General features: G+C 44.8%; 1 protein-coding gene across 1 annotated transcript in view; it reads left to right on the top strand.

Annotated features, from left to right (window-relative positions):
* Positions 1–13,488: 13,488 nt before the first annotated feature.
* The window catches only part of PPP1R14C (protein phosphatase 1 regulatory inhibitor subunit 14C), a 74,994-nt gene continuing 64,155 nt past the window's right edge, over positions 13,489–24,327 (top strand). The window contains exon 1 of the mRNA XM_090279974.1: positions 13,489–14,131. Coding sequence (XP_090136100.1) covers positions 13,832–14,131 — 300 coding nt within the window. The 5' untranslated portion in view covers positions 13,489–13,831. The remainder of the gene's footprint in view (positions 14,132–24,327) is intronic.

Consider the following 24,327-nt stretch of genomic DNA (forward strand, 5'->3'; position numbering starts at 1 on the left):
AGGTGGTATTTGTTGTCATTTGGGGGTCTTGGTGAAACATGATTTGATTCCTGTTACAAGGGTTTACTCTGTGCCAGACCCCATGTTAATTGCTCCATAATACAGTGTCTAAGTGCATAATCTCATTTCATCCTCGTAATACCTCTATGAGGTAGGTACTATTCCTACACCCATCTTACTGAGGCCAGGAAAATTTAAATATCTTGCCAAGATCAACGAGCTACTAAGTGACAGAGCCCAGATCCAAATCCAGGTCTGACTCCAGGGCCTAATATGGATTTTGTCAGTTTTTAGTTGTCCAGAAAAGCCTTAAAAACAGAACTTTAAAATATTAACTAAGTCTCCTTACACCTTACATTGTTCAGGAGGGTACCTTTATCTGAGCACAGGAAATAAGGTTCAGGGTTTATCCATAATCCCACAGCTCATTACATGACAGAGGCTGGTATGGGCTCATCACAACCTTGTTCTCTTTTCTCCCTGGACACGCAGCTAAACTCTGTTTCCCAGGTCTCCTTGCAATGAGGAGTAGCCCACGTGACCGAGTCCTACCCAGTAGAATGTACCGGTTCCCAGCCTGGCCCAGGGAAACCATGCTGTCTTCCAGGCTCTCCCTCTTCTGATGGCTTGATTTCATCACCTAAGACTGTCACGTGTTGAAGAAAGCAGAGTTTTCATGAGTCTGGTTGTCCTTTAAAGTGACTGCGTGGATGAAGGCTGCTATGGGGGAGAACTGTTCACCTGTTTAGAATTAACATATATGTGAGCACAGAATAAACTTCATAGTGGTGCAGCCATCACATACTTTGGGTCTCTGCCATAGCAGTTAGCTATTCTAATGAACACACACTGTGCTATTGATACATAGGCAGGTAGGTGCACAAGCAGAGTGTGCTGCTCATGGGCCAGATGGAGACAGTGCCGCATAAAATCCCCGCATGGCGTTACTCCCCAAAAAACAAATGTAAGGATTCAAGTTTTTTGGGCTAGTTTTTAAACTATCATTTCATGCCAATAAAGGGTCAGTTAACTAGCGACATCCTGGGAGGTGTCCTGGGGGCAGTCTAAGGAGTTCATAAATAAACACAATCCATGTATTATCTTGACCACATCAGGTAAATGATCCCATTGGCAAACCTCCCTCAATCCCATTCTAATTTCTCATGTGCACTCAGAAAACTTACTAGATGCTCCAGGAGGTTTGGCAGAAGGAAGTCATCAATCTTGATTCCCGTGAACTGAGTTATCACTGCCGTCCTCTTGTTTAAAAAAAATTGCTTTCAATTCTGGCCATTATAATCATGTCCAGAGCACATGTGACATCTGGGAAGACAGCTATTTCAGCAAACAAACAGTTCAGCTTTTTAAATAAAACCATTTTATTTGCAAACACTAACTTTCCCCCATAGGAAGATAAGCCACAACTCTAGGTCCTTCTAATTGCAATGTGGTTTGTACCTTGTTTACGGGGTGTTGCATTTGAAAGGATTCCTTGTGCCTGCCTGACTCAGGGGAGAGAGAGTGGAGTGAGTGATAGCTTGATGAGCCTGAACACCAGCTTTCTGAAGGAGGCCGTGGAGAATCAGGATCTCGGGTTCGGAGGAATGTGAGTGTGTCATGCCCAGGATGAGCTTGCCCTGTGGAGACTCAGAGTGATGGCCAGATGTGCTGCTGGCGTGCACCGGGCCCTTCATAAATGTCTGCTGGCAGAAAAACTCTACATAGAGAAGGGGGCTCCCTGGCTGGCCCAGGCCCTTACCAGCTGTGTGATTTGGGCAAGTTGCTTAACGTCTCTGTGTTTTCCATCGCCTCATCAGCAAAATGATGAATGAGCACTAAACAGTTAGCAGGTATAAAAGATGCAATGATGACAGCAGCTGACATTTAGTAGGGTTATATAAGTATTGCTGTTGTTACTACGATAGTATTATTAATATTCTCCTTGAATATAGACTTTTAGAATGGCTTAGTAATTCTCAATGTTTCTTTTATGATAAGCTGAAAAGAAAAATATAGAAGAGTTACAGCTTATCAACATGATATTTTAACGTCCAAATAGCATTTGGTATTTAAATGTCTCTATATTTAAAAATTAACATATTTAGTCATGTATTTATTCATTAAATCTACTGCTTGCCAAATACTATGCTAAACACTAAGGATACCAAGGTACTACAGTAAGCCAAATCATTTTTTATTTTTCTTCTGAGTTTTATATCTAAACCTTGTTGGCTAAAACTAATTTTTCCAGCTTCACAATTTTTTTGAAACCACTTTGGTTTCTTCAATCTTAAATATTTAAATTTTAATAAACTGGTCCTTTCTTGCAGGATCCTTTCCTTGCACTTTGACCTACTAACTTGGTACTGGATCCAGTTTCTATTAATTTAAAAAAAAAGAATCAACACTCAGTGCACTTGTATAAGAATTAATAATCCTACCTTTTAAAAAAGGTTAGATTTATTTGAAAAAGACATTTGTAAAAGATTACTTTTAACTCTAAGTGTGTTATTTTGTATTTATTTCCTTTTTCCCCTATAAAGTGAAAACAGGAAACATTTCAACATGGAAGGACGGAGGGTGAGAGTGGGAGTCACTGACAGGAAGTGGGTGCTGCGGTTCTAAGCCTGGGAGGTGGCACTCACTGTCATTCTTTTTTCTGGGCTCATGGCAACCAATACTAGTGCCCGATGGCATTCTTCCTGGCAGGGTCTGGATGAGGACTCCCAGCTCTCCTCCAAGCGGAGTGCTAAGTGGCCCCCACGAAGCAACATGAACCTCCATTTGAGATGAAATGTATTTTCCACCCCACATCTACAGGAGACTATAGTTAGCAGTCAGGTGCACACTCAGCTTTAAAGACTGTGTATTAATTCTTTGTGTTGGAGTAACACAGTGCTACAAACTGGCTTAGAACAGCAGAAATTTTTTCTCTCCCAGTTCTAGAGACTTGAAGTCGAAAATCAAGGTGCTAGCAGGGCCATGACCTCTCTCTGAAGACTTTGGAAGAGGATTCTTCCTGCCTCTTCTAGCTTCTAGTGTTCCTGGCTTGTAGATGCATTGCTTGGCTTAGACATATCACTCCAATCTCTGCCTCCATGATTAAATGCATTATTTTTTCTACAGGGACACCAATCATTTGGATTGAAGGCCCACCCTACTTCAGTATGACCTTATCCTAACTAATACCATCTGCAGTAATTCTATTTCTTAATGAAGTCACATTCTGAGATTCCAGGAAGGACATGAATTTGGGGGAGTGGAGACACTGCTCAATCCAGTACCGGCCCACAATCTTTCCTGTCCCTCATTATCATACAGATGGTTTATCCTAGTCGGGAGTTGCCTCCTTGGTCCTGGAGGATGTGAGAGAGGGCTGGCGGTGGGGAAGGAGACATGTGGGAGACGTGGGGGAGGGGAAAGGCTTGTGAGGCGGTCTGCCAGCAAAGGGCTGTGGCAGAGGGGCAGAGCACTTGGGATACACACCTGGGGGAGGACAGGACCTGGAAGTTAGGAAAAGAGACACGTATCACCCACTCACAGCTTGGCTCCAGCCTGGAACCAACCCAGAACTGCATTCCAGGAATAGCAACTGCAGATGGGCCAGCTCACCTCTCGTGCTTGGCGTCTTGGCTTGCTCCTTTGCCCGCCTGGCCGATTTTATAGGACCCTGGAGGGGAGACAGCACAATAGGGAAATTAGAGTCTTACCCTGTTTCCCAGGAAGACTCCACATTGCTTGGTTCACTAGAAGCATGTACTTACTAGCATTTTAATTTTCTGAAATGATGGCTGCGATGACAGTCTCAGTTCTGCGATGTATACAGTGATACTCTTGGAAGTACCTTGAGGCTTATCTTCATTCATTTTGCTCTACCCCATTTCTGGGCTTCTCTGTATAGAACCTCTTTCTAAGGGGTCAGACAGCCTGAGGACATCTGTGGAATTTTTAATAATTTCCTTTCTATAGGTTGGGTAGTCGGGGCAGAGAAGGTTAATGTCATTTATTACTTATTGCTTTGCTGTCTACACTGAGGATGTTACGTACTCTCACTGCTCAGTTCCTTTTCTGGGCTGTAGCATTGTTGCTCTACCATGACATTAGGTATGCAACATCATGCAATAGACCTTTCTGTTATCTTAAATAGAAAGCTGGAAAAAAATGCCATTCTCTACTTTTTCAGCATATTATGATTCTTAGGAACAACATAAGTCTCTGCACAAGGTTCTGACAGATCACACTCTTAAGTTTTTCTTTTCTAGTTAGGTAAATAGATTTCTTGGTGGTATGATAGATTTACTGATTTATGCAATTATATAATTATATCTGATTGACTTATTATTCAATAAATGAGGCATTTTGGTCTGCTCATAAAAATACACTCCTTTTATATTTCAAAACAGTTGCCAAATTGCTTTACCAGTTTCAAATTATACAATGAAATTCATACTGTGGCTGAATCGTGCATTTCTGTTGAAATCAATGTCTTTGATTAAGCACTTATAAAGGATGTGATGACGATGATTCTGCGGTACTTGTGGAGCGAAGCCACAGAGGAAAGAGTGGTTAAGAATGGGAAAGAAAGGAAGATGGCTGAGAAGAGAGGGCAAGGCTTGGGGAGTCCAGTTATGATATCTAAGATTGTCCCCGGGTGGTCTGGGGCTGTGGTCCTCAACCCTAGCTACACAGTGGAATCACCCAGGCCTTTTACTTTATTTTATTTAAAAAAATTGTGAAACATGTTTATTGATTTTAGGGAGGGGGAGAGAGAGAAAGAGAAAGAGAGAAAAAGTGAGAGAGAGAGAGAGAGGAAGAGAGAGAGAGAGAAACACTGATGTGAGAAACATTGATTCGTTGCCTCCCATAGACGCCCCACCTGGAGATTGAACACTCCACCTAGGTATGTGCACTGACCAAGAATCGAACCCTCAACCTTTTGGTGTATGGAACAACATTCCAACAAACTGAGCCACACTTGCCAGGGCCACCCAGGCATTTTAAACAGCACCATTGCCCAGACCTGGCCTCCAGAGACTTTGATTTAGTTGGCATGGAGTAGGCCCAGCATGGGATCTGTGTCCCATTGATATAGTGACAATTGATTTCAGAGGCTCTAGTTCTTAAAGCAGAGAAAAGGGAAGGAAAGACTTTTTATCAACAAAACTAAACTTGACTACTCCCAATTTGGAACTAGCGCAGCAGTCCTCTGAGGCTGACTGTCACTGGGCTCTCTCACAGTGACCCCATGACCTACCCTAAACACGCAGCCCTGCCCGAAAGACCATGCAGAGAACTGAGAGATGGCTGGGACCGTCAAGTAAGAGTTTACTAAGGAGTAGGCCAGAAGATAAAAAATAAGGTCTCAGCTCCACTACCCTTTAAACCTCAGGGTGGAGGTGGGGTCACTTAGCGTCTCAGAGCTTGGTTCCCTTATCTTTCAAACACAGTCATCAACCTTGCATGTAGGTTATTGCTCAAATTTAATGAGGTAACATTTCTGTTAAAGTGCCTGACACATAGCAACTATCAGTGATTGGTAGTTTTTGGTAGTATGAGACCCCAACTATTATAGACCTGCATCATCCACTCCAGAGGACACTAGTTCAGGACCTGCCAACTGTGGTTGTGAGTCCATTTTCCCATAGAGGACACCGGTCATACATTTCCTCAAAGTCTAATCAAGAGGCTAACGAAAAACTGCCTTTAAAAATTTTTTTTACCTTCCTCAGTAGTGCTTGAGGAGTCTGGCTTCTAGAAGGACCTTCTAATTCTCCAGATAATTGACACTGGAATGTCAGGCCCTTCTTTGATACACAGCCTCCTGTCCACTGGGATGGAGCTGATTATAACACAATGCAACATGCAATGGCACACAATGCAACACACAACACAGCACAGCTATCCCAACAGTTGTGAGAGACACCTGTAGAAAAAGGATTCTCACGCCACCTTCCCCAGCACGTGGCGTGCAAACAGGGTGGTGGCCACGTGGGCTCGTCATTCTGGGTCATGAGAATCAGCTCTATTTTTATCAAAGATTTCCAGAGGAGAAAATTGAAACCTGTGTCTCTTTCTCTCAAGATCTTATCATAGCTATTAAAGTTTACAAGCCATTCGTAATTACAAAACAGGACCTTTCGTGCAGTTTTTCCAAAGGTGGCTCCAGACCTGGTGCCAGTCAGTGAACTGCTTGTTTTGGTTCCTGGTGACTTAAGTTCAGAATTTGAGAGTAGATGTTTAGAAAGCGTTGGCGACCTTAAATTTTTTTTTTATTGCAGATGACATACAATATTATATTAGTTCCAGGTGTGCAACATCAACATAGAGATTAGACACTTATATAACTTAGGAAGCGATCTCCCTGATGGGTCTAGCACCCACCTGACACCATATGCAGTTATGACACTATTATTGACTATATTCTGTACGCTGTACTCCGCATCCCCATGACTATTCTATAACTACCAATCTGTACTTCTAAATCCCTTCACCTTTTACCAGATGGGAGGGGTTGGGGAGGGTACAGGCTAATCAGGTTGTAGAGACATTTGACATCATCATGGGGCCAGTGGTAGGGACTGGTGTTAGAGAACAGGCTTTAGACCAGCCCGCGTGCTGTCAGGCACCCTTGGGGGATCAACAGTGACACAGGCTGCAGAGGAATTGTGCCATGCAGGACCACGCCTTGGTCCAACGACCTGGGACAAAACAAAACTGGGCCTTCTCCACAGATGGCCTTAGACGGTATCCTGCAGAATCATCCCCACTTCTGCAGAGGCAAAGCCACCACTGTGCTGGGTGATGGCAGAGTCAGGGAGGAGGACGGTTGGAATCACAATCTGATTTTACACCTGATTCCTCAGCCATGGTCTCAGGACGGCCTCAAACCAGCTGGTCACTGAAAAGCTGAACCTGAACACTGCAGGAAAAGGTGATTGTGTAGGGTCTTGGGAGAACTGGGTGACAGTTGTCTCCTTTGTTTATTGCAGAAAAATGGTAAAAACTCAGGGATCTGGAGAGGGGAGAAGTGTGACTTCCTATGATTTAAAGGGACAGCCTCTACCAGATTGGGCCTTAGTGAGGGGAGGTGAGAGAGACCTGCATTTTTGTATATTTGCACTGGAGACTTGAGAAAAAAATGTGCACAGCCAGAAAGGGAGAGTTTCACTCATTCACTATTTGGGTCACCAGCCACGTGGTAAGCACTGTTCTTGGTCTTGAGGACACAAATTCCAATGAGCGACCTCTCTGTCTTTAAGAGTTTATCACCCAGTGGGAGGGACAGATGACCTAACAGACCCCTCTGTCCACAATGAGACACCTTGTGCCGCTCATGGTCTTGCACTGTTTCAGGAAGTGGAGATACCAAGGTGAACAGTACAGTCCTGTTCTCGGGAAGTTTATAGTCTGATGGGAGAGCGAGGCAGTTAACACACACGTAGGCCATTTTCAAATTGTCCTGTGAATGAGGAAGAGAAGCAGAGGCTGAGGGGATAGAGGGTGCTGAGAGAAGGCCTGTCTGAGAAAGTGACGTGTAAGAAGAAACCTGACCTAATCAGGCTTGATGGGTGACGTGACAGAGAGACAGATGGTGGCCAGTGGGCCAACATGAGAGTGGCACTAGCTAGAAAATCAAGAAGAGCTTCACTGGGGAGGTTGTGGGCCCAGGCAGTAGACAGGGGTAGCTCTGTATCCGGGAACTCCAAGTTCATGCTGGGCAGCATGAGGTGTGTGTGTATGGGGTGGGGCGGGGAGTGTTTAAACAGGTGTTGGAGCAGAAAGCAAGGGCCAGAGCAAGAAGGGCCTCATGTGCAATGCTCAGTTGTTTGGACTTCAGCCTGAAAAGAATGGGGAATATCGAGGGAAGCGATGCGACCACATTTGCTTTTAGAAATCGCTCTGTAGGAGCAATACAGAGCATGGGTGGGAGGCAAGGCGTGGACTCAAGCTGAGAAAGCACAAGAGAAATTCGGGAGGGAGTGTGGAGAGATCCGAGATGCAGACAAATGTGGGATCATTAGGATTGGCTTATTGGTTGGGTACAGTATCTAGCTTGGACAAAGCAGTGGATGGTGTTAAACCATCCTGGCAAAAGGAAGAAAAGAAGTGAAGCAGGTTTATCCTGGGAAGGTGGTGATTTCAGTGTGCATTTGTTAATTTGGGGTGACTGCAAGGTGTCTCGGTGCAGATGTCAACCGAGTAAGCAGTTGGATGTTGCTGTTCACCTCCACCTATCGCACTTGTCAGTGGGAACACTAACCGAACTGTGCTGTGTGGTGAGTTGGAGCAGGGTCCCTGTGGAGCTGCTCTCTCACAGTTCTCTTCACGTCCCTGAAGACAGGATGTGGTGTGGCCATAAATTCTTTGCAACATCGCCGGCACCCTGGTGATTCAGTCCTCTCTGCTATGCTTGTGATCCCTGCACACACAACAGCAGGCGTTATTCTAAGCACTTTATTCCCAGTAACTCATTTCCCACAGAATAACCATGGACCATCTATTTCTCATAGATGGGTAAATGGAGGCGCAGAAAGGTTAAGGTACTTGCAAAGGTCGCACAGTGCCTAAATGGCAGAAGCCAGATCCAATCCAAGCGGCTGGGATCTCAGTCTGTGCTGGGACCCATCACTGGATGTTTGTCCTCAAGCTGAATGCTCTATTGATCCCAAACGGCCTTCTGAGCTTCATCCTCCCAGCCGTGACCGTGTCCTGTGGAGCACGGAGGTCCAGCAGAGGTGCATCTTAATGTTCAATATGCTTCTTCTTTAGTTCTTTTGTGGACCGTACGCATGCCCTATGCCAGCCATTCTGGGTCAGCATTGTTTACTGGAACACTTAATAATGACAGAGAGGGCCAGGGAAATAAACAACTGGCCTGGAGAGGTGGGACTGGCACCCATAGGTGCTGTTCTGGCTGACAGAAGCAGTTTTCGGATTCTGGGCCGCAGCCCTTTAGTGGGTTGGTATATCAATTTAGTAGATTGTAGCAGTATTCCTTAAAAGTAATGAAACACAACAGAATAGAATAGGATGTGTCAGAGTGTGTCATATGTAATATGGGTATTTTATGTGTGTGGATATATATATTTGGGTCATGACATAAAATGTATTTCTTACTGTGGTTTGTGGTAAAAAAAAAAAAAAAAAGAAAAGTTTATACGACACTAAGCTAGAGCATCCTTTACTGTGCTGACCATCCATGGCCCAAAACATATTCACCCCACTATTTTGCTCTCTAATGAACTGCTAAAGTTGTATATTTGTGTACTTCCACTACAAACATATTTCATAGTGCATTGGCCCTAAAAGCAGTCTTCCTGTGGATCTGAAGCTCAGACCAGAAATCCACTTTGATTTGGGGAGTCTGTGGCAAGTAGATGGTGGTATGTGATCAAAGCGGAAGTTTCAGCAGGAGGCAGAATACCTGGGGGGAGCCTGTGAATGAGCAAAGAATGAACTGAGGGAACCATCTACCTTTAAGGCAGGGATATAGAAAGGAGCTCACACAACCCACTGCAATGGAAGAAACAAAGAGGTGAGAGGCCACCCAGGAGGCTGTTGGCATGAGAGCCAAGAGAGGAGAGAGTCTGAAGAGCAGGGAGTGTTTCAAGATGGTCACAGGTGGCAGGAGGTCAAGTTAGATAAGAGCTGAAAAGCGCACATTGAATCGAGTAACATGGAGTTTGATGGTGACCTTGGTTGGTGCCTTCAGTCCAGTTATGGTAGTTAGATGCAGAAGGCCGAGTTGGTACGAGGGAAAGACAGAGACATGGGGCAATGGACAAATCCTTCAAAAGGTTTGGCAGTGAATGGGGAGGGCAAGAGGCTACTGGCTAGACAGGGATAACTGTCCTCTAGAAACGAATTTGACCCTCATTTACAGAGAAAGACAATATCCCACCAGCTAGGTTTCCATGAAAGCCCATGGATATTTAATCTTAGTTAGAAGGAATAAGATGAAGCTATATTTCTCTCCCCCTTCTTTTTCATTATTTCTGAACAGTGAGGGGAAAATGTCTGTTAATTGCTGAGACGAAATTTTACAACTGTGCCGATGGCGTTTGCTTTGGTTGTTTATACAAGTAATGGCTAAATTGATTTTGGAAGTACAACTTCATATTGTAGCACACACTACAATCAGAGGCTCAGAATTAGGAGGAAAAGAAAAGAGGATGAAACAGTAGCCCAAAGGAAAACTACATTGATATACTGTTAACAACGTTGCTTCTATGACTCTATAACGAATATTGAAATAATGGGCCATATTCTGCAAACTGAAAGTGCTCTTGGTAACTGATACAATCCCAAAGGATAGATTACATTTCTTCTGCTTTTTGGAGGAAAACCAGATTTATAATTACCTTTGATTTGTCCTTTTGCTTTATTGATTCTTTGAGAGAATTTGGATGTAGGCACCTTATCACCTACAGTGTTACTCAAGGTAAGAATTCCAGGTTGAGGTTTGTGGGCCTTGAGACCGTAATGATCACAGTCTCAAAGTAGATTACCAGGTGTTGCATAATTATTGCAACACCAAGTGTTCAAGGAGTAAGGAAATTTGCATCTGAGTATAAACATTTATAGTTAATCCTTGTTTCTCTGGGGAGAGAAGAAAGCTCTGGGACCCCTGATTAAGTCATTTTGTCTAGCAAGCTTTGGCCATAAAGATTATTTCCAGAGGTGAAGGACCCATCTAATTCCTACAATAAACTTTCCCCAACAAGAAAGCAAGTAAAAATGTTCAGTTAAGAAAAACAGAAAGCTATGCAGAAAAGTTATTGACAAATGAACCTTTCTTAGGCTATTCTCCCATGGAGCAGGGGGGCAATTGCCTTAAGGTAAAAGGTCATCTCTTATGTTCTAGAATATTCTAGGACTATTCAATTCACAAAAACTATTTACTGTTTTTGATGAACCAGCATGTAAAAAAAAAACTTGTTTATATGGGCTAGAAATAAAAACATTTGCCTTGAACAAATATCTAGCCTTGTAGATAAGAAATATTGCAGGTTTTCCTGAATTTAAAGTCATCTATGGGGGTCTCTAACATGAGAATAATTCCCTATTCCCAAATATTTTGAAACATGGAATTAAATACGTGTGTTGGTGTGTAGACTGTAGGATTCACTTCAAATGTAAATTGTGTCCAGGATGGAGCAAGTGAATTCACGGGAGGAGGAATTCTCATGTTAGTTAAACTCCTAGTTGCAAGTCAAGGTGATTCATTTGGGCTGAGGAGAGACTGAATCTTCACTGGCTATTTTGCTGTAAGTTAACATGCCTAAAACCCCAACTTTCTTCTTAATGTCTCCTAGTATATGTCATTTTTGAAGTCATAAGTGAAAGGAAAAAGTATGCTATACAGTGAGAAAATTTTTAACACAAGAATTTCTCAAATAGAACTTAGTGAATTTTTAAAGAAGTTTAATTTTTTTCCTCTTTTGTTAATATCTACTTATTTCTAGAGGAGGGGGAGAGGGAGAAAGAGAAGGAGAAAAACATTCATTGGTTACCTCTTGTGCATGTGCCCTGACTGGGAATTGAACCAGCAACCTTTCACTTCGCAGAACAATGCCCAATCAACTGGGCCACACCAGTCAGGGTGAACTTAATGAATTTGTGTAAGTTCTTTGAAGTTTCTCTTGAATGACTCAATTCATTGTCCAAAGGCTCAAAAAGAGTTGGAATTCCCCATTCTTTATCCTACTCCTGGATCACAGGCACAGTTTTCAAAGTAATTGATAAAGCCAGAATGAGGCAGAGATTTTATATAGTTTCTCCTCCATTAACTAAAGTTTTAGCTGTTTTTGTTTTGATTGACATTCTTCTGTGCAGTTGGTTAAAGCTGGTTCTGGCTAACTTGGATATGTGCCAGATGTCTGGAGAGAGTCAAGCTTATTCTGTGTGGGGAGACTGTGCATCTCTGCAGCCTTCCCTCCTCCTCCTGGCCCACAGCGTCCCATTTTGTGGAGATGCTCACCCTCCTGATGTATGTTTCGGGTTTAAAATGATCTAGGTGCCCCAAGGCAGGTGGGCACAGAGGTGCCAGGGAGATTAGTCATCCATCTTTAGGGCCCAATCACAGTAGTTCCATCTCCCATGTCCTGGAAAGATTGGGTGGGAAAGCCACCTACTGATGGACAGCTGGCCTCTTCCATGGGGCAAAGATCTTTTAGCCTTGACCCCCACTGTTCATAACAGGGGTCCGAGACCCACACAAGCCAACCTATTCCACACAATTGTCACTAGATCCTTTCCTCTCTCTATTCAAGGCCTGATCTGTTCTGATGACGAGCTTCAGGCATGGGATACTTTGGGAAAACCCCTATTCAAGCTCTTGCTGGAAAACCCCAACTGGAAAGAACAGAGCTGATCACATATCTGGGACCAGCAGACCTGAGCGCCGTTGACTGGAGAGCCAAAAGAGCCAAAAGAGCCAGGAGAAAGTGGCTGGTTACTTTTTTTGTTTTCTGGGTCTTTACAAGCTGTTGGGCTAGACTCTCACACAGAATCCTCCCCTTAGGAAGTGTTCAGAGGGAAGCGGCTCGATTATCTTATCTCCGAGAAGCTTCTTTGTATACCTGTCAGTAACCTTTACAAGCTTAAAAACAATTCATAAAAGCTCTTTATTGTGTGTGAGCATCTTTGTGGTTTCTTTAAGTTGCCTCAACAGAAATGTTATGTACAACAAAAATATATTAGTGTCTCCCTATAATTTTACATGCACACACATGCGGTTTTCTGTTCATAACTCCCCCCCACCTCTTGGCCCTGAACGTTATAATCAGCTCATTCATTCCTAACTCCACTTGGCTGCATGATGTTTTTAAAGTAGTTAGTCGCGCAGTGCTGTCCCAGGTAAACAGAGGTTGTTTGAAAATGGTGTTGAGAGACAAGCTGACTGCAGGGAGCAATACCAGTAGGACATGTTAAGACCAGTAAACCGTCTTTGACTCTTAGGATGTCCCCAGCTCCTTAGCCCAAGGGACAATCAAGCTTTCTGCCCTTCAGATAATAAAGATATCCCAATGCTCTGCTATGAATACACGGTTTGTAAGGAGCAAAAAACTGGTCTGAAGAGAAGTTCTCAGGCACAGTGATTACATGGTTGCACAAACATCGCCTCTTCGATTTTCTCACAATCCGAGAGAGGAAGAGGCATGAATAGGAATGTGTGTTTGGAGCGGCGGGGTGGGGCCAGGAGCGGAGGATATACACTTTCCCGCCCTCGGAGGAGAGGGTAGAAAGACGAAAACCCTCGTGAGGATCTTGCAGACGCAGTTCCTTTCCTCGTTCCCTTCCAGGTGGCCCCCTGCCCTGGTCAGAGCCCGGCCGAGGCCACAGGAGGCGGCGGGTTTCGTGCGCTCTGGGACTGCGGACGGAAGCGCAATTGCCAGTCTCAGGGAGAGGAGAAAACGGTCACCCACGCAGAAGACCATCCCTGGCACCAGACCCACGCCAGTCCTGTCCAGTGTCTACACAACCGCGACCGCGCGTGTCTACGCGCACACATTCCGCCTCCGCGCGCAACTCCCACGCCCCGGGCCCCTTGGTTGCCAGGCGCCAGATCCGCCTCCCAGGCTGGTCCTAGGGGTCCTCGGAGGCGTCTTTAAGGCTGCGGTCCCCGCCTCTCACTCCTCCCCTCCCTCCCCATATCGCCGCGGCTCCTTCGACCTCCCAAGAGCCCGGCGGCCAGGCGTGCTCGGCGGCGCGCGGAGCAGGTGCGGGCGAGCCCCTCGCATGCCGTTGCCCGGCCCGCGGTGGTAGCGGCGCTGAGCGCGCTCCGCCTGCCCCTCCTCCCGGCCGCACTCAGGCTCCGGCGCGCGGGGACATGTCGCTGGCGACGGGCAGCAGCGAGGCGGCCGGTGGGGCTGGCGGCGGCAGCGCGCGGGTTTTCTTCCAGAGCCCCCGGGGTGGCGCCGGCGGCAGCCCAGGCTCGAACAGCGGCTCGGGCTCCTCTCGGGAGGACTCGGCGCCCGTGGCTACCGCAGCCGCTGCCGGGCAGGTTCAGCAGCAGCGTCGCCACCAGCAGGGAAAAGTGACAGTGAAATATGATCGCAAGGAGCTTCGGAAGCGGCTGGTGCTGGAGGAGTGGATCGTGGAGCAGCTGGGACAGCTGTACGGCTGCGAGGTACCTGGGCACGGGGCCTGGAGGGTCGGGGGCCCCTTCAGCCGATGTGCTCACACAGGAATTCTCCAGGGTTCCAGCTCCCGGGTGAGCACAGCCTTGACTCCCGGGAATCCAGCTTGGGAGCCAGGCGCGGAGCGTCCTCTTTCCAGGGTGCCCGGTCACCCCGCGGCGCAGCGATTGGGACGCCGCTGCTTGGGTTCAGCTGCTGGGTGCCTGAAGAGCTGCAGGCACCCTTGATGGCTGTGGGTGACGGTGTGGGGTTAGGTCTTGCCAAGTGCAGAGGATTTCTCAAGCCCTGGAGGCGTCTAGGCTCCAGCTGCTGCTAAAAGAAGCAGAGCTTGGAGGGACTCACCCCAGCTGTGCCTAACCCACGGCTATGCAGGGAACGCAATACCAGTACTCCCACCTGGGATCCTGGTAGCCTCGATTTGAGGGAACAGGGAAGGGACCTGAACGCTGCTTAACAGAAAGGAGAGGTTCTGGGGTTCTCAGGAGACCCCTCTGTTCCTGAAATTCTACATCAAAATCAGACGAACGCTTCCCTTTTCCAGCCAGCCCCAACGCGTGTCCCTATAATTCGTCCTTTCATTGACCAAAGCTGCACACGTTAAGCTTTGTTGAAGCAGCTTTCTTATTTCCTGCCGAAGCTCGGTTACTCCTGTTGGTGGGTGCAGAATGAAAGCCCTGGGCAACCTCAAAGCGTGCCTGGGTGGAAGGAAGGTAGCTCAGTGGGTAGTCAGGACACTGTGACCTCCCACAGTTTGGGGGCTCAGGTTATATACACCACTGTGACGGACAGGAAAAATATTTAGGATAAGCTATAACAAAGGTAGGCTAGAAAAATAACCAAAGCCAACATGATCTACCATTTGAGTCTTTAATAACAGTAATTAAAAATGAAACATTCTACTTCTCTTAAGGGAGTGGAGTTTGGAAAGGGTGGAGGAATGAAGAGGATTAATAATTTAGGAGAGGCTTCTCAGTTAAAGCTAGGTTTGTTAACGCTCTTCAGCACAAATGAAAGCCAGATGAACTCACCCTGGCTTTTCCACTGGGTTGGGGTATTCTGTTTTTCACACATTTTATGGCCTATTGTGAATACATCTCTTCCTTAACATTCTCCTCACACAAGGAAACAAGATTCTCATTACAGACTTCTGATGAATGGTTATGACATAATGAAGCTTGATTATATGACTAATGGGCTTGTAAAAATATATTGTTTCTCTAGCCCAGCCCTTACAAAAAAAACAATTTTAATCGCATAAATAAAAACTGGCCAACATCGGAAATGTTCATGGTTTTTGTTTTGTTTTGTTTTTTTTAAATAGGAAGTTGGTAAAACTCTCCAAAGAAGCAATATATGTGATTTAGATGGGATTCCTGTTGGATGGGTGGATATGCTCTGTCTTGCCTCTGTACAATGCAATTAATTTTCACTTATTTCATACTGGCCTTTATACTCCATTTTGAATTTGGAGAAGGCTTGAGTTAACAGAAACACTGTTGTTGAAATTAACAGTGCTTTAGCAATGCTCCTTCTGTGGGAGACTAATTAGATGGAGGTTGGAAAACTAGAGAGTTCCAGCCTCTTGGTAGGTTGGCAACTCATATATTTTAAAAATTCTTCTGAATAATTGGGGAAAAAATGATGGATTGATTGTTCACTGTGCTGAACATGTAGATGTATTTTAAAAAGGGTAAATATGACCTTGAATGTTTTCTTTGTACTTCACCTCTCTCATTGTAGACCTCCAAGGTACAGCAAACAGCTTGGATTTGAAAGATGAAATGATTCAAGGTGTCACAATATATGCCTGCCTATCGTTAAAATGTGGCAAGCATTTCTCTTCAAGTTATTTGTTGTATCATTTTAGACTGAAGGAATATAGACCATTGAGAGGGTTGTTGCCAATTCGTAATTACTGTGCTGATGGCACGCCATTTAATAATCAAAAGCATGTGGACTAATAAGTGGCCATATACATATAAAGGATTGTCTTCTTCCATCTAGTTCTCCAGTGGTAGGGCTCTATTTTTAGCTAAGCTTCTCTGGTCTGGTTGCCTTTCCTTGCTGATAGTGTCAAGTAGTTCAGCTTATTATACTGAATCAAGAAGGACTTACCCTGGTTTATAGCTCTGAATCCTATGAATATGAAGATTAAGAAATGCCCCTTTTTAACACTTCAAGTTGGTAATTTTTTCAAATGTTTAATCACATGAAATTGACACAGAAAGCCAGTTGCCAGCCTTCAAATTGGTCAGAGGCCTGAGCTCGTGGCCAAGTTGCGGGGACAATGGGCATGGACACAGATTTAATTTCAGAAGAGCTTTTATCAGGCAGGTCAACAGTTAGATGACTTGCCCATTAGAGAGTAGAAAATAACCTGGAGTGGCATAAAACATGACATTTTAAATTAGAAAGGAGTGGAAAGGAAGAAACACACTTTCTGACTCTAGTCTTATCTAGAATAACTTCCTGGCTCTGGTCTTATCTAGAAGTTTGCATTTGCCAATCAGTTTTGTTTGGAGGATAATATAAAGACAGCATTTGAGGAGAGCTTATTAGGTACCAGGTGCTGTTCTAGGCACTTTGTATGCACTCATTCATCTAGTTTTTACAACAATCCTATGCTGTTAGTATCTCTCTTTAAAGATGAGGAAACTGAGACACAGAGAGATTAGGAGGCTTTCCCAGCTCACGCAGCTGGGGAGTGGCAGGGGGTAGGGTGGGGGTTTGAACCCAGGCCTGCCTATAACTTTGCAGGGTCCCATGCAAGAGAAAGATGGAGAGCCTCATAGCACAAGTCTAAATATTTAAAAGTTATGAATTAAGCTAACAAACCAGCATTTATCTGCCTACCTTGACAACAGTTTCTTCAGGATGGCCTGGAAGGTTAGGTTTGGATTTAGAATTCTCAGACTTCCCGGAGCTCAGAGCTGGAATGTGGTCAGGAGAATACACCCTAGGCTTGGGTCTGCTTCCCTTTGCTTTCCCACCCCGGGGCAGCCCCACCTGGTAAAGGGCATGGTGTCCGCGTGCATGTCCAATCTTTGTCCACACCCTCTTCCACCCCTGAACCGTGCCTCTGGTGGCCAAGTCCCCCATTGGGAAATCAGATCTGTTCATGACCTGGCTGGGTATTCAATGAGGGAATTCTGGGGACCTGGAACACAGCCTAAAACAAGATGGAAGAACACCAGTTTTGGCTGGGTAGGTCCACTTCGTTCCAGGAACTCTTCAGGAAAACAAATGTGGCCCAGACTTACCCAGTTGAAGGCTCATGGTTCCACCCACATCTTTTAGCTTTTTGGTTACATGGATAAATGCTTTTATAACTTCTAAAATGCTTAGTTATATGTTCATAGTTATTTTCCATTTTGTCTTCTTGTATAGGTAAATTTTCACCTAGGACTTTGGTTGAACTGTTAGGTTCAATCTATATCCACATTTAAGGTGTTCTGTTTTAAGACATTTTCTTATCTCTTCCAAACCCTGATGGGTTTTCAAGAGCATTTGAAATCTGGCATAGCATCTAGGTGGACAAGTATAGCAAGATGACTTACTGGATAAGTCATATAATTTTTTTTCCCATCCTGCCCAGCATCAAGATGACATCTGTACTTCCAGTTATGCAATTCCGTTTGCTTTGGGGGGTGGGAGAAAAAGCCTGTTGTTAACATAAGAATATCAAAATGCCCTGGGCAGCTTCCCCACAAACACACGTGTACACTGCGGGAGTCTCCAGGGTTTTCCTGACTGCCCATTTGGGAGGGCTTTCCCTTCACTGCAGCTGTCTGCATTTTAAAAAGGGGTTTCTGGCATCATCACATCTTTTCATCTTCCCTGACTGCCTTTCATCCCCAGGCTGTAAATCAATGTTTTTCTGTTTTTTTTTTTTAATGGTGACTCATAGAAAGACACATGTTCCTCTCACTACCTGATACATACACAGACACGTGGGTGTATGAGGGCAGATCCATAAAGCACCACCTCATGATACTCTGTATGCTAAAGAAAAAAAAATTACAAAAGAAACATAAAATGCGATGTTAGTAATGATTACGTCATTTCCCAAAGTTGCCGGTTGTGACCCTCTAGCTTGATTTCATAACCCATTCTGTACCGTGGCCTGAAGTTTTAAAAATACTACCCCAGAAAGGGAAAAATCTAAACACGTGTAATAAAATCAGCTGACATTTACCGAGTGCTTTTTATGTATCAGGTATGCTTCATGTAATTCTAGGAACAACCTCTGACATTCCCATTTTATGGTTGCGGAAACTGAGGCACAGAGAAGTCTAAAAGTTGCTCTAGGGCCCTCAGCTGGGATGTGGCTGAGGAGGGAGGTGTCTAGGAAGTCAGATGTCACCTTAATCCCTGGACCTTATTGCTTCCCGAAGCAAGGCAAGCCTAGTACTTTCTGTGAACCCTATCTTTTGCCTCCTCTCCAGGTATGATTGTTGTAACTTCCATGTTGACTGATACTGCTTGTATGGGGACACCCCTTGTCAATGGGTTTGTTCCTGTACCTGGATCAGGCCTCTTGTTTTGAGTTCAGGTCCTTGGTTTGAATCTAGATTCCTCCTCTACAACATCAAGTTAGCCTGCTTCACTGCTTTGTGAGTTCCTCAGCTTAGCGGTAGAATTTGCCCTGTGGATTATTTGGTGAACCACCAACTGTATAGGTGTTTGAGAATGAATAGCATTTTAAACAAAACTGATTGAAAAAAAAATCTCCATAAAAATCAATCTGTAAAATATTAAGGTATAAATTAAACATGTCAAAAGTCTATGAATAAAAGAATTCTAAATTGCCAAAGGACAAAAACTATACTTAGCACATTTCTCTTTGAAACAGTGCTGAGGGAAATTGGGTGTTGAGGCAGCGGAGGCAAGAATAAATGCTTTGAAGCTAGATGAACCTGAAGTTACATCATGGCCCCAGCATTTAGTGGGAGTTAGACTTTAGGCAGTTATGTTAACCTCCCTGAGCCTCCCTTTCTCCTTGTGTTTAAGGGAATCATCCTGGCCTCTTTGCAGGGTTGTTATGAAGACGAAATGGGTAAAACACAGAACCTGGTAGCTGGAACACACTAGGTACGCAGTCAGTGTTATAATTTGAACCACAACCAGCCACTAAACGAGCCGTTATTCTCTATGCTGTGAAGAGAGGGCAGGAGGGGGAAGAAAGCAGGTAGTCACATCTACGTGGTGATAGAATTTGAAGAAGGATGTTGTACGTCTGAGATGGCATGTATATGAACTTGAATGTGGGCAGATATTCTCTATATGGTTTCCCTTTTTTCTAGAGCCTTCCCCATTCTGGAAGTTCCTGTGGGTTTCTGTATAGGTGTGAAGAAATTAGACTTCAACAATTGGAAGGCAAGATCTATCTTAATTTGATTTGTCTATGTCCCTAGCAGAGCACAGTTCTTTGACCATTAAGCATTTGTTTGAATGAATGAAAAAGGGTCAGTCTTCAAAAAAATCTTTGAAAAGCCACCTATGTTTTAATATTGAATTAGTTAATGGTGTTTCTTTGTGTTAGAAACAAAATTGACCCATGATTTTGTTACAATAATCCATATCATACTCTTGCATCATTACTGTTCTACGTCAGCCTTGTTAAAAAATATACCTTCTTTCATTGACTTACTTGCTCCAGACAAGAGTTTAGAGATAGTCGTGGCAGCTCATTGATTTTGAGCCTAGATTAAGAGCATTCTTTTGAAAATTCAATGTTCCCTGCATCTCCTGTCCACTCTTTTTCTTCCCTTCTGCTGGGTCCCCTGCCACACTCATTAGTTCTGCCTGCTGTTCTCATCTCTGCCCTGTGTTTGCTTCCTGTGTCTTCTGTGTTTCTCCCGGCCTTGAAACCACCTGGCTGCCTGCGGCACACCTGGCCTAGCTCCTAGGTCTCCTCAAAGCAGCCATCTCTCTCTGGATGGAGGGAAGAACAAAGTCTGAATTGTTCTGTTCTCTGGGCGGTGTGTGCACATGTCACTTTGTAGTTTACTCTTGTGTCTCATTTCCTTGTACTTGGCCTGTCTTTCCACTTTGCACTTCGCCTCTCCTTTTGAGGCATCTTTGCTCTTCTCCCTCTCCTTGCAAAGGTGTCCTGGCAGCTTCATGCTCCCCAAGCCGGCCTGGCCACCCTGGCAGCGCATCCTTCCTTAACTCGTCTTCCTTTCTTGGCTGCGTTCTCAGCTTTCCCCTTGCACCCTGGCACACACACAAGTCGAAGACTTTCATTTCTGTGAGTAATTAACCCCCTGCCACCAAAACGCTTCCCTTTCTCAACCCTGTATAGGGTTGCCGCCCTTTCTTCTTCCCTTACTATCTGTTTTTCCAGATCTTTCTCCACCCATGATGCACACTGTTTACCTACCACAACCTGATGTTGGCTCCCACCACAGCTTCCCTGAAGACCTTGTGGTTTCTCAGTCCAGTGGGTTTGTTTTTGTCTCTATTTTACACGGCCTCTGCCCGCCTCTCTGGTGCTGGTGTCACATGGAGTCTGCCTTTGGGCCCCTGCTCTATCTTCTCTCTTTTTTTTTTTCCCCACTCCTGCATGCTCTTTCTAGGTTTTATAAATATTCCTGTGACTACAGTTGCTGACCATATGCCGACAACTCTTCAGTCCACATTTTTAGCCCACGTCTGTTTTCTGCGTACCGGATATCTTCAGAGAGCTTTGACACGGACACCTCTGCTTAGGTGATCCACATGAACCTCACATTCAACTTGTCTGAAAATGCTTCCTCTGCAAACCTGCTCCTCTGCCTCAGCTCTCTCAGTGAATGACAGGTCTGCTGCCCACAGGTGTCCCAGCCGCAGGTCGCGCTGACACCCTTTGCCTGTCATACCCAGTAGTCATGAGGTCTCGTTCATTCTTGCTCCTGTGGCTCTGGAATCAGACTCCTTGATGTCCCACAACCACTGCTTTAGTCCAACCCTTTATAATTTCTCCCCTGTGTTATAGCAATAGACACTTCTGTCTCATTTCCTTCAAATGACGGCTGGTACTATAATACTGCTCCTGTTAGCAGTTCGCTGCTCTTGCTGCCATTACTACTGTTTCGGCCACTAACAGAGCTCTCTGTGAGGGCCAGGTGATTTATACATCTGATCTCGTACAATCAAACCTCACAATACCTCTATGAACTGGCTGGTATCACCTTTATTTCTTCCTGTTATAGAGGAAGAACCTGAAATCAGAGAAGGCATTACCTGTCCTTGTGCAAGATCATGCTCATTCCAAGTCACATAGCCATGATGCTGCCATTGATCCCTGCGGATACATTTATTAATCTCCTACTGCGTACCCTGTCCTTCAAGAGTTCTCATTGAATCCTTGCAAGGGTTAATTGACACTTCAAGGTAGGTAAAGACACTGAGGTATAAAGCGCTTGAGCCACAGACAGTCCCCAGTGAGGAGGCCACATCACTCTGAAATTGTGGAGCCAGGATGGACCCCTGTCCTCTCTCTGATTCCTGGGCTGGAGCCTCTTCCTCCAAGCCCTCCCCACACTTCGAGTGGTCCTGAAGTCCAGATGGAGCTTGTTACTCTCCATAACCTTCAGGATCAAGCATGAGCACCTTAGCCTGTGACAAGGGCCCAGGGGACTGCCCTGCCCACCTCTCCAGTCTCATCTCTAGCCACCATCTCCACCCCGCTTCTTCAGTGATGCACTGAGATCCTAATACAGGGCAGGCAGGAACCCCTTCACATTTGCTGCTCCCTCTGCCAGAACCCCCTCCCCCCTCCCTCACCACCTTATCTGCCTGCCTATTATCTGTTCTTCAGGCTCACCATTGTGCTGTCTCCTCCAGGAAGCCTCTCTGAGATGTCTCCTCACCTGCAGGCTTACAGGCCTTTGCTGGCTCACAGGCCTTTGCTGGCTTGTTCCTACCCTTTCCTTGGCACCTGGCCTATAATCCTGTCTCCCTTCCTCACCCAGACCCCCCCAGCTGCAGCTTCCAGAGGGCAGAACTTTGTGATCTTCGTGGCCCCCATGCCTCTCCCACACCGGCTGCATTCAGGCGCCCTGTCCCTGACTGTTAAGTGAGTGAGAGGCTGGTCCTCAAGGGCCGTCGGCGCATTTCTGGTGCTGTAGTTTTCAGAAATACATACTGCAAATTAACTGCATGCTTGTAATTTGGCTCTGCCCGTATTAAAAATCTGCTCTTTCATGGTTGACTGGGAGTTCTGGCTCTTTCTCATGGTTATGAATTATGTCTCTGCAGTCCTTTGAACCTGTGAACTAAAAGGAAGTTGTTGCGGAATAAAGCACAGATGCAGGGGTGATAAAAGTCTCCCGAGGAAGTAATCACAGGTTACCGCCACTCTTTTCTGCAATTTAAGTTTTTCAGGATGTACACGAATACTATTTTATTTGCACAGTAATCATTCATTGCGTTGGGAGTGGAAATGCGTGTTGTGCTAGGAAGTAGTGAGTGCCCCCCAACTGCACATGCGACGCGGATTGACAGGCTCACACAAGTCTGGCCAGAACAGGAACAAAAAGCAGGATTCCTGCCCCTGCTCAGAAGTTCAGGCCAATCAATTCTCACCAGGTCTTTCCTAGTCAGCACTGGCAGTTGGGAAGTCTGTCCCACTGTGCGAAAGCTTAGAAAAAAGAGAAGGCCAGAGTGTGGCTTTAGGCTGTAAAGAATCACTTTATGGTCGAAGATAAATAATCAAAGAAAAGCTTTTCCTTTTTGAAAGAATTTGTAGGGCAAGCTGTGGAAGGAACTGTGGAGGGCAGGGATATTTGTTCAATCATTCATTCATTCATTCATCCATTCAGCAGATATTTACATAGACGAGGAGAGGGGAACAGGAAGACTTCATCCTTTTAAACTGTGTAAGAGAAGAAGGAGAAAAAGTAAAGGAACTGTTTCCATGATAGGAGAAGAATGCAGGCGTCCATATGAGTGCAAGGCCTCAGAAGGCAGAGACTACCTCCTGCTCACAGTGTGTCCAGTAGATGATTCACTGCATAGCGTCTGTGTACCTCCTTCACGCAAAGCCTGTTTTCTCAAAGGGGTATGAGAAATTCATTAGTATCATAAGATCGACAGCTAAAAACACTTCCTCTTTCATCGTAATGGAAAGTGAGCACTAAGTAAGGAAAAGTAATTGCTTCACAGGTAAACTGTGGGAATTCAGAAGCCCGGGCAGGCTTATAAATTAACAACTTATCATTTGTGGGCTGTGAGGCCTTATTGGAATCTATGAAATCAAAACATGTCTCCTGTTCCCAGCACAATGTTGCAGGAAGGGCCCTGGTCTGGGGGACTCTCTTCTAGCTCAATGACCTTGACAAGTAATGTTTCTAGGTTTTCTTTTCTCACCTGCAAAAAAATGAGGGTGAGCTAGGGCTTTCAAGCTCTAGGCTTTAGAGATTTTATAAGAAAGCTGGCCCAGCACGGGAAAGAATGAGATTTATTAAAGAGAGGGTGATATTTAAAGCAGTGATAGAAATGTCTTTCCCTCTCAAGGCAGACCTGGGGCAAGAGTTAGACTAGTTCACCAAAGGCTCATCTAATTTACATAGTTAATTTTAGTAGCTGAAGTGAGTGTGTATCCATTCATCCTTTGCTTGGCATGATATCTGGTATGATGAGACTTAGGAAATATCAGATCGAGGAGCCTTTAAAAAAGTCCTCCTAACCCCCTCTAGCACTTCTTCCCTACTCTTGACTTCCAACTAAATTTGAAGTCTGACAAGTACAGATACTCATAGCTACCCTATATGCTGGGTTTTTTTTTTTTTTTTTTTCTTTCTAATTGGGATAACCTTTAAGAACAGCTGGCATATTTGACTTGAACACTTTCAGCATATAATTTATAATATTGGCTGTCGGGGGCCTTTTCCGCTCTTATTATTTGTTCTTTAGCTTGGCAGCTCACAACGAACTAATGGTGGTATTTATTTTAACTTGAGGAACATTTGTGTTGAGATATAAAATGAGCATCTGAGAAGTAAAATCACCGTAGCTTTATTTTTAAAAAAGTGAAGCATACAAATTAGCCTCAATAAGAGGCTGAATAGATCTGCACTAAACAAATTAATTTTCACTGGGGAATTTATCCCTGGAATGTTCCTTGATAGTTTTAGAACTAATGTGATGGAATAGAAAAAAAAGAAACAAAGATTTAACACGGACACTTTTGGTAGGAGGTGAA

The sequence above is a fragment of the Furipterus horrens genome, unplaced genomic scaffold (genome assembly GCF_987537825.1).
Source record: "Furipterus horrens unplaced genomic scaffold, mFurHor1.1.pri manual_scaffold_6, whole genome shotgun sequence".
NCBI lineage: Eukaryota > Metazoa > Chordata > Mammalia > Chiroptera > Furipteridae > Furipterus > Furipterus horrens.